This window comes from Salvelinus sp. IW2-2015, unplaced genomic scaffold (genome assembly GCF_002910315.2).
Source record: "Salvelinus sp. IW2-2015 unplaced genomic scaffold, ASM291031v2 Un_scaffold5273, whole genome shotgun sequence".
Lineage (NCBI taxonomy): Eukaryota > Metazoa > Chordata > Actinopteri > Salmoniformes > Salmonidae > Salvelinus > Salvelinus sp. IW2-2015.
The window spans coordinates 364-10,454 of NW_019946538.1; the positions used below are offsets into that span (position 1 = coordinate 364).

At 42.8% G+C, this 10,091-nt stretch overlaps 1 protein-coding gene and 2 long non-coding RNA genes across 3 annotated transcripts in view; all 3 read right to left on the reverse strand.

Annotated features, from left to right (window-relative positions):
• Positions 1–825: 825 nt before the first annotated feature.
• On the reverse strand, positions 826–2,341 carry LOC139026619 (kelch domain-containing protein 1-like; the record flags this gene model as incomplete). Its single annotated transcript, XM_070441949.1, has 4 exons — positions 826–1,324; positions 1,771–1,823; positions 1,921–2,020; positions 2,319–2,341. Coding segments are annotated over 4 exons (297 nt in total), but the record flags the coding sequence as incomplete, so codon positions are not given.
• A 20-nt stretch (positions 2,342–2,361) lies between these two features.
• Positions 2,362–2,848, reverse strand: LOC112078118 (uncharacterized). Its single transcript, XR_002895601.2, has 3 exons — positions 2,773–2,848; positions 2,536–2,646; positions 2,362–2,403 (listed from the first exon to the last, which is right to left on the reverse strand). It is a non-coding gene; the product is annotated as an uncharacterized lncRNA (long non-coding RNA).
• Positions 2,849–3,029: 181 nt separating this feature from the next.
• Positions 3,030–10,091, reverse strand: part of LOC112078119 (uncharacterized) — a 9,072-nt gene continuing 2,010 nt past the window's right edge. The window contains exon 3 of the long non-coding RNA XR_002895602.2: positions 3,030–3,108. This is a non-coding gene — a long non-coding RNA (uncharacterized lncRNA). The remainder of the gene's footprint in view (positions 3,109–10,091) is intronic.

A 10,091-nucleotide genomic window follows, 5' to 3' on the forward strand; every position in this document is an offset into this window, starting at 1 on the left:
TAAAACTGGCTATCTCATGAGCATCCGCCACAGAAAAGGAAGACCAAGTTATATATGCTGCAACAGAGACTTCATTAGAGTTAACTGCACCGCAGATCTGCAGCCACAAATAAAGCTTCACAAGAGTTAAAGCTAACAGACACATCTCAACATCAACTGGTCAAAGGAGACTGCCGTGAATCAGGCCTTCATGTTCGAATTGCGCAAAGGAAACCACTACTAAAGGACACACCAATAAAAATAGGAGACTTTGGATTGGGCCAAGAAAAAGAGCAATGGACATTAGACCAGGTGGAAATCTGTCCTTTGATCTGAATGAAGCCAAATTTGAAATGTTTGGCATCCAATGCCACGTCTGATGTGAACTCAGAAGTATGTACGGATGATCTCTGATGTATAGTTCCCACCATGAAGCAGGAAGAGAAGGTGTGTGGGTTGCTTTGCTGGTGACATGTCAGTGATTTATGCTAGAATTTTCAAGGCAACACTTTAACCAGCATGGGCTAGCCACAGCATTCGTGCACAATACGCCAACCCATCTGGCGTCTGTGCTTAGTGGGCTATAATTTTGTTTTTTTTCCAACAGGACAATGACCCCAAACACAAAAAAAACCCCCTCGCTACCCAAAAAAAAAAAAACAACCTCCCTCATTACGTAACCTACTCTTACACGCGTTAGAGCTCATCCTCCCTTCTCCAGCTATGGTCTAATTCCCACCGCCCCTCTATGCCAAGGCCACAACGGAACATAGATGGAAAAACCCAAATAATAAAAGCACGAGGCCCCGAACAATCTCTGGAGAGACCTGAAAATAGCTGGTGCAGCGATACTCTCCATCCAACCTGACAGAGCTTGACAGGATCTGCAGAGAGAAATGGGAGAAACTCCCCAAGATAAGGTGTGCCAAGCTTGTAGCGTCATACCCAAGACGACTCGAGGCTGTAATCGCTTCCAAAAGTACTTCAACATAGTACTGAGTAAAGGGTCTGAATACTTACGTAAATGTGATATTTCAATAAAAAAATGTTTTTATACATTTGCAAAAATTTCCAAAAACGTATTTTTGCTTTGTCATTATGGGGTTTTGTGTGTWGATTGATGAGGGGGAAAAACMATTTAATCCATTTTAGAATAGGGCTGTAACGTAACAAAATCAGGTAAAAGTCAAGGTGTCTGAATACTTTCTGAATGCACTGTATGTATTATATATTTCTGGACGTTCTCCTCTGTACAGCTTCCAGTAGTTTCCGGGGCAGAGACGGAAGCTGGTTTTGAAGCATCTTGCAGTTATTCAGATTCTTTGCTATGCAGTCCACACATATCCTGTAAGACAAAACAACATATTTAAAGTGGAAATCAACAGTTGCTACATCCATTTTTGGACATATAAATTAATGATATTTACCCATTGCTTCTTGGAGACTATAACTTATAAATGCATCATGAGCTTAGTTCAACTGTCGTACCCCATCAGAACCCGGAATATAATCGTGTTTTACTCCAATGTCTTGTAAACAAAGTGAATTTAAACAAACCATATAGCCTCAGAACATGGTTAAAACTATAATTTTGATATCATGGATGGTCAGTCCTTCCATTCATGTCTATACACTTGAGTGGTTTCTCCCTCTCCAGCCCCATACCAAAACAGGGGCAGGGGAAAACACTTTGTTATTGTTTCGACAACTGATTTCTACTTTAAAGGAACGATGAAAATGGACATTACATGTGACGTAAATAAAATCTGRGATTATTATGAGAAAGTTTACCGAAAGAGGGGATAAGGCTGGGTCTGGAAAACAAGTGCATCATMGCTGTGGCCCTGAAAACATGTGAAAACGAACAGTTAGTTGTAGGTGTCACTGATTGTKCATTAACCAGGGCTACTGTGATGATCTGGCTGAAGGCTATCGTCATACCGTCAAATTCTCATACGTTSCTCCTAGGAGGACGTAGTCACAACTACCCCCAAACACAACCACGTCAGAGTCCTTTGCTTGGCTTGCTGTGTGCCACAACCTGCAGGGGGGAAAGTCAATGAAATGGGGGATTTCATCAAAGTACAGAGAATGTGCACTCTGTTTAATCATTGTACATTTTAGGCTAATTTCTCTTCACTCCTTGATCTGCACATACAGACTTCAGATGAGATGGAAATGGAATGCGTTCTGATTGAACCTTTATTTGATCAGGGAGTCATACCAGTCATACCAGTCATACCAGTCACACCAGTCATACCAGTCATTCCAGCCATACCAGTTTAATCAGATTAGGAACTAGATTTAACATGATGCTAAACTGTCAGCTACTGTACTACCTTGGTTTGTTGTTGTTTGGTGTTTTGGATGGTTCCGAAGCTCCCCTCCATGTCTTTGTGTCAACGTCTAAAACCCATCCATCACCTACAGAAACATAACACATACAAGAAAGGAAGAACTCCATGGAACAGAAAGGTTTTCTAGGAGGGTCAAATTGTTGAGTAACAGCCAAGTAAGGATTTCATCCAACTGGGACTAAATGGGTAAATGACTTACTCATTGGTTTGCAGTCCACATTCAGGCCACCAAAGAGAAACAAAGTGTTATCAGATACTGGCAGTGAGGCTGTGCCACGACCTTCCCCCTGGCACAGTGGACGTTGGCACTCTGGACAAGACAATCGGAGGACAGTTAAACGTCTTTAAAAAACACACACCAACGCTGTTATTATGATGATAAACACTAGACCGTTTTAAAGATGAGCATTTGAAAAGAGTAAATATAAATACCTACATTTCAGACCATGTCCATGATTCTAGATCTAGACAATGAATGTCCACTGGTGTGTTTCCTAAAGGGAAGGGTAGAAGGAAGGTCAAACCACTGAACATTCCTGAACAGGTCAACACACTTGAGTCAAGTATTAAACTAGACTGTACAGTAAGCACTGTGATCCCATTCATCTAGCAATGTTTTAGGGGTTTTCTGTGTCTCTGCATCAATGCAATACACAAACTTGAGGAGGAGTTCAACTTAACAGAGGACTCACCAGTACTCTGCCCCGTAGACATACCCTTTATGACCGAGTGCTGCACCTGCATGGGCAGCTCTGGGGGAAGGAGCACGACCCTGTAGTCAGAAAGAGCTACTTACAGTACAGTACAAAATGACAAACTGTTATTTGGCTGCAAATAACTATTAGTGTATGTATAAACCAGCACCATTGTGCTAGATTAGCATATAGCGCTGCCTCACTGAACTTGTCTCTCGACCGGACTTGAACTAGAGGCCTCTACCTCTCTCTCTTGACTGGGCTTGAACCAGGTTCCTCTACCTCTCCTCTGACTGGGCTGAATCAGGTCCTCTACCTCTCCTCTAACTGGCTTGAATCAGGGTCCTCTACCTCTCCTCTGACTGGCTTGAATCAGGGTCCTCTACCCTCTCCTCTGACTGGGCTTGAATCAGGGTCCTCTACCTCTCCTCTGACTGGGCTTGAATCAGGGTCTTCTACCTCTCCTCTGACTGGGCTTGAATCAGGGTCTTTCTACCTCTCCTCTGACTGGGCTTGAATCAGGGTCCTCTACCTCTCCTCCTGAACCGGGCTTGAAATCAGGGTCCTCTACCTCTCCTCTGACTGGGCTTGAATCAGGGTCCTTCTACTCTCCTCTGACTGGGCTTGAATCAGGGTCCTCTACCTCCTCCTCTGACTGGGCTTGAATCAGGGTCCTCTACCTCTCCTCTGACTGGGCTTGAATCAGGGTCCCTTCTACCTCTCCTCTGACTGGGCTTGAATCAGGGTTTCTTACCTCTCTCTGATGGGCTTGAATCAGGGTTCCTCTACCTTCCTCTGACTGGGCTGAATCAGGGTCTTTACCTCTCCTCTGACTGGGCTTGAATCAGGGTCCTCTACCTCTCCTCTGACTGGCTTGAATCAGGGTCCTCTACCTCTCCTCTGACTGGGCTTGAATCAGGGTCTTCTAACCTCTCCTCTGACTGGGCTTGAATCGGGGTCCTCAACCTCTCCTCTGACTGGGCTTGAATCAGAGTTCTCTACCTCTCCTCTGACTGGGCTTGAATCAGGGTCTTCTACCTCTCCTCTGACTGGGCTTGAATCGGGGTCCTCAACCTCTCCTCTGACTGGGCTTGAAACCAGAGTCCTCTACGTCACCAACACATGTGACCACCAGCTTGACAATGTAGGAACGAATTGAGCTATACAACAGGTACCGATTGGATAGCTCATCAGCAACATTTCAAGCTCACTGTGGAGTAAGGTTACGGTCCGTTCTTAACTCTGTTCCACATGGTGAAGTTATGTGTTGATGTAAAATTACAGTCGTGTGTTGTTACAAGAGGTCTGTGGTTCCCTCCAGCTGGCTAGTGTGTGTATCTCAAAAAGGCGCTGCGACTTCACATCCCCAACCAACGTTCTGCTCCTACAGAACACACAATACAACACATTGAAAATAGTGGTTGTTAAATTCTAATACGATTTTTGAGACACAATTCATAAACAAAAATCCAAAAATGTACCAATGATGCCGTGTCCACGACGAAGCTTTTGTCATCCATGATGTCATTCAAGCTGTCTTCTTGGTGTGACCATATCCACCAAAGTAGGTGACCCTACAAAGAATGGAAGATTCTCAAAGTAGGTGACCCTACAGAATAGAAGATTCTCAAAATAGGTGACCCTACAGAATGGAAGATTCTCAAAGTAGGTGACCTTACAGAATAGAGATTTTAAATTGGGAAAAGAATTTACAAAGATATCTCCCAAAAGACAAAACAATTCAACTATGGGGAAACGGCCCGCACTTTAGTGTTAACATGGTTAGTTGGTCCAGGCAACTATTTTTACAACAGCTTACCAATAGTAGCCTTTAAAGGATACTTGCGAGACTCTGCATAATAGACTGTTTATATATTATAGATGTTATTATATTTGAATTGTTTTGATGTAGGTCTGGTGCTATGGTAACCTGGTAGACTTCCGCAGGTCACTGCACTAAGGCATAGCTAAGCAGTTCCCTAATTTGGCTAATTTGTCCAGAGAATACGGCTCACAAGTATCCCCTTTAAATGTTATGTCATTTGACCCTGACAACTTCCTGTTTGTAGGCAATAGGCTGCATTGGCGAACTATAGTATTAGGAACCGTTGAGAATTTACTCTAATATTATATTTGTACTGACCTGTTGTTGAAAACCCAGCGAGCACAGTTTTATTCTGGGTGAAGGAGGAAGAGCCACTCTCGCTTTCACTCTCTGTTTTCCCAACTCGGTAGTCCCCATCCAGGAAGCTTGACCCAGCGTGTAAAAGCTGCAAGACACATCTTTTCAGAATGTAGATACACTGTGTCTTGTCGTGAAAGCCTAGAGGTTTGAAGCCGCATCTGAAGGTCTCATGGAAACAAGCAGAAGCCTTAAATACCACTGATTAAGAAGCTTTTTGGGATTTTGTTTTTCAGGAAAAATATTAAGCATTATCAGGCGGCGCGACAGTTTCGTTTGAGCTAGCTTCACCTGAATTGGTCTGTCCCGTGCTTCATCATATCCCCTCTGTATATATGTTACAGTGGACCAGTGGTTAGAAAATGCAGCTTTGCAGGGCCTGACATGAGGGGGCGGCGACCTCTCCTGACATGGTGGACACCACATTGTCCCTTCCCAGAAATGAAATGAAATAAAGCCAAAACTATGAACACACACACGCATTAAGTTCCAAGCAACATGGCCGAAGTCTTAATGCACATATTGGAGTTGGCAGGTAGACTTCACAGAGTTCTGGGTTCAAAACTGAACATAAGACCAGATGCAGCACTTACAAGACTACTGTAGACCAGCGCTATGAACCTAGTCTTCGCTATACGAAAGACTTTTATAACCACTATAGAGACCAGTCTAGCACTATAGAATACTATAGACAGTCTGCAACTAATAAGCTATGACCGAGCTAATAGACCAATCTGAGTCTACATAGGTAGCCACTATATGACCTATTCGTTTATATGACCATAAGACAGTCTCGTACTTGACCACGTATAGAATCTAATACTTAGAAACTGCCTCAGACTACGAGCATACCGACCAGTCTAACACTTAATAGACCTATAGCCATATAACAGACGTCTAGCTTTTATCTATTGTGGTAACTATAGACCACTAATACTATAGACCATAGACGTGCAACTACACGACATAATACTGAACTATATCTCATATTGCCGAGTTCACTATAAACCCATATAGACCAGTCTAGACTATCTAACCTCAGTAGACCAGTTAGTACTATAGACCTGACTCTATCACTATAGGGACCACTATAATCTAGCACAGACCCTAATACTATAGACCCATGTCGGTCTAAGCACTATACGACCAATCAATACTTTGACATGCCGTCGCCTAGGACTAGCCAGTGCATATGAGATATAGACCAGTTCGTAATATCACACTATAGACAGTTGAACAGACCGACCTATAGCATAGAATCGGAGCTAAGCCCTATACTAGCCGACTATAGATCGCTAGCACAAGTCTAATGACTATAGACCAACTATAGGACCAGCCTAGCATATAGACCACTATAGATGGTCTAGCACTATAAGACCAGTCTAAATACTTATAGACCGTACTATAGATCGGATCTAGCACTATAGACCAGTCTAATACTATAAGACCACTATAGATCGTCTAGCACTATAGGCCAGGATAGACCAGTCTAATATTATAGGACCAGTCCTAGCACTATAGACCAGTCTAGCAACTATAGACCAACGCCTCTTGACTAACAGACTCACTATGACCAGGCTAGCCTATATAGTCTTGGTATCTGTTGATAAGCAACTGCGTGCTAAGGATACAGTAGGGTTATGGTTCCATGTGTACTCTGTGTTTGTTGTTTGTGTCGCACTGCTTTTGCCTTATTCTTGGGGCCAGGTCGCAGTTTGTAAAATGAAGAAAAAAAACTTTTTCTCAACTAGTCTAACCTGGTTAATATATATATGGTGAAATAAAGTAAATAAATGAAAAGGTTAAGAATAAGGGTAAAGGGTTAAGTTTAGGGTTAGGATGAAAAGTTTAGGCGTTTGGCTAGGGTATGGGTTAAGTTATTAGGGTAAGGGTTAAAGTTTAGGGTTAGGTAAGGGGTAGGTTTGGGCTAGAGTTAGAATAAAGGTGAGGATAAGGGTTAGGGTTGGTCCTAGGAGGTTAGGATAAGGTAGGATAAGGATTAGGGTTTGGGCTAGGGTTAGAATAAAGGTTAGGATAAGGGTTAGGGTTTGGGCTAGGGTTAGGATAAAAAGGTTAGGGTTTGGGCTAGAGTTAGGGTTTGGGCTAGGGTTAAGATACAAGGCTTACGAGGCCTTTGGATTGGTTAGGTAGGAATACCAGGTAGCCGGTTTGGGCTAGGAGTTAGGGTTAAGGAACCTAATGTTGGGTTGTTTGGTGTCTAGGGTTAGGATACAGGTTGAGGTTAGAAAGGCTTAGAAGGTTTGGGGCTAGAGTACGAGGGTTTAGGGTTGGGCTAGGGTTAGGGTTAGGATAAGGGTTAGGATAACGGGTTAGGGGTTTGGGGCCTAGGGTTAGGATAAAGGTTTTAGGGTTTGGGCTAAGTTGGTTAGGATAAAGGTTAGGGTTTGGGCTAGGAGTTAGGGTTTGGGCTAGGGAGGAATACAGTTAGGGTTTGGGCTAGAGTTAGGGTTAGGGTTTGGGCTAGGGTGTTACGGGGAGGAATATAGCGCATAGAAAAGCGGTTAGGTTTAGGTATTAAAGGTAGCTTTGGACATAGAGTTAGGGTTTGGTGCTCAGGGTTTATGGATCACATGCCGCTCTAGGATAAGGTTAGGGTTTTGGGCTAAGAGTTTAGAATAAGGTTAGGGTTTGGGCTCAGGGAGTTTAGGATAAAGGTTAGGATAAAGGTTAGGGTTTGGGGCTAGAAGTTAGGATAGGTTTAGGATAAAGGTTTAGGGTTTGGGCTAAGGGTTAGGATAAAGGTTAGGGTTTGGGCTAGAGTTTAAGGAATATTAAGGGTTAGGAATAAAGGTTAGGGTTTTGGGCTAGAGTTAGGATAAAGGTTAGGTAAAGGTTAGGGTTTTGGGCTAGGGTTAGGAATAAAAGTTAGGGTTTGGGCTAGAGTTAGGTAAAGGTTTAGGGTTAGGGTTCGTAGAGTAGTTTTATTTGAAATGTTACTGGTAATTGTGTAGAGCATCTACAGATGAATATCCAGATACAGTGTTAATGCGCCAAATTATTTCCTTCATATTCTTTACAATGTGTTAATATAGCCCAATTGCACAAACACATGTTTTTAGAATTACATTGTATTCTTACGGCATAACCCTCTCTAAAGTCCATCAACCAGATTTCATCGCTGGGTAGGAAAACTTCCCTCTCAGCGGTTGAGCCTGCAGACAAAAAAAGGTTCCTCCATTACTAGTGAAAACAGACATGAATACAGTCTCCTGCAGCAGCATGTTGTTATACATATATGTGAATACAGTCTGCTTCAGCCAGCAATGTATGTTATAACAGTAATGTGAAATGCTAAAACATCAATTCAAAAACAACACCATCAACTTAGGAATGCTTTTCAAGATAATGCAGGAAGGGAATTTGACAAATCAATGTTTGAGGCTTAACCACTGTAGCCTCCGCCAGACATGCAGAGTTATTTCGCCTCTAACTACAAACGCTGTGTGGCCACTTCGCTCAAGGGCAATAAGTTCCACACAGTGTTGTTTCTCAACTGCAGATTCCATAGTTTCTAGAAAAGTTCTTAGAAAGTGAAAACACAAAGAAAAGGAGAGAAAGAAATGTACAAAGATCTCCACGCCAGGACTTTTATTTTCTCTGCCAGGACTTTTGTTTCTCTGACCCAAATCTGTTTAAAATCTTTAATTTTTCATAGGCCCAAGCTGCTCATTTTGACTACAGACGTTTGGCAGCGAATAGAATGTGCAGGGGCTGGTTGTTTTAAAGTAGCTGTTTCTGAGACGCTCCATCCTCAAGGAAAAAACAAGTTGTTCTTGCCCTGACAGCGTTTGTTGTCGCGGAAGGTCAAAGGTCATGTCATGTTGTCACCAGACCATTACTCCCTCTGGCGACACCCCCTTACCTGGTAAATGCCACAACACTTACCGAATACCTCCCCTCTGCCTGTTCCACTTACCGAATACCTCCCCTCTGCCTGTTCCACTGTCCTTATACCTCTCCCTATGAGCAGTTTGTTTTCCCTGCGCTTAGCGGTGTGTGCTTGTTTATGCAACAGGGTAGCTCGTCCCTTCACTTCACTCATACGTAATTCTGAGGGTAGAACATATCATGTGTCATGTTTGAAATAGCCTGCTTGGACCAGCCTGGTCGTGCAATAGTTCACATTCTGTTACACTTCACGTATCAAGTGATGTGAAACGAAACGTGAGCCAGCAGTCTGTATTATGATTGGAACCAAGACTTTGATTGGATGTAAACAACCACCCCCCATCTATCCTCACAGAATMCATACATTGACTGATTGATATCTCTAAGGCTTAAAACTTCTTTGACGCTAGGAGGCAGAATTTTTWTGTTTGGAAAAATAACGTTCCCAATGTAAACGGTCTATTTCTCAGGCCCAGATGCTAGAATATACATATAATTGACAGATTAGGATAGAAAACACTCGGAAGTTTCCAAAACTGATAAAATATTGTCTGTGAGTATAACAGAACTGATTTTGCAGGCAAAAACCTGAGGAATTGTCACGTTCCTGACCTGTTTTCYTTTGTCTTGTATTTATTTTAGTTGGTCAGGGCGTGAGTTGGGTGGGTTGGTCTATGGTTGATTTTCTATGTTGGGATTTGGTGTTCGGCYTGGTATGATTCTCAATCAGAGACAGCTGTCAATCGTTGTCCCTGATTGAGAATCATACTTAGGCAGCCTGGGTTTCACTTGTRTTTTGTGGGTGTTTGTTCCTGTGACTGTGTTTGGGCCACACAGGACTGTTTCGGGTTTGTCACGTTTGTTGGTTTTGTATTTTGAAGTGTTTTGTTGATTTTCATTAAAGATTAACACTAACTACTCTGCATCTTGGTCTGATCCATGCTCCTCCTCGTCTGAGGAGGAGAACGA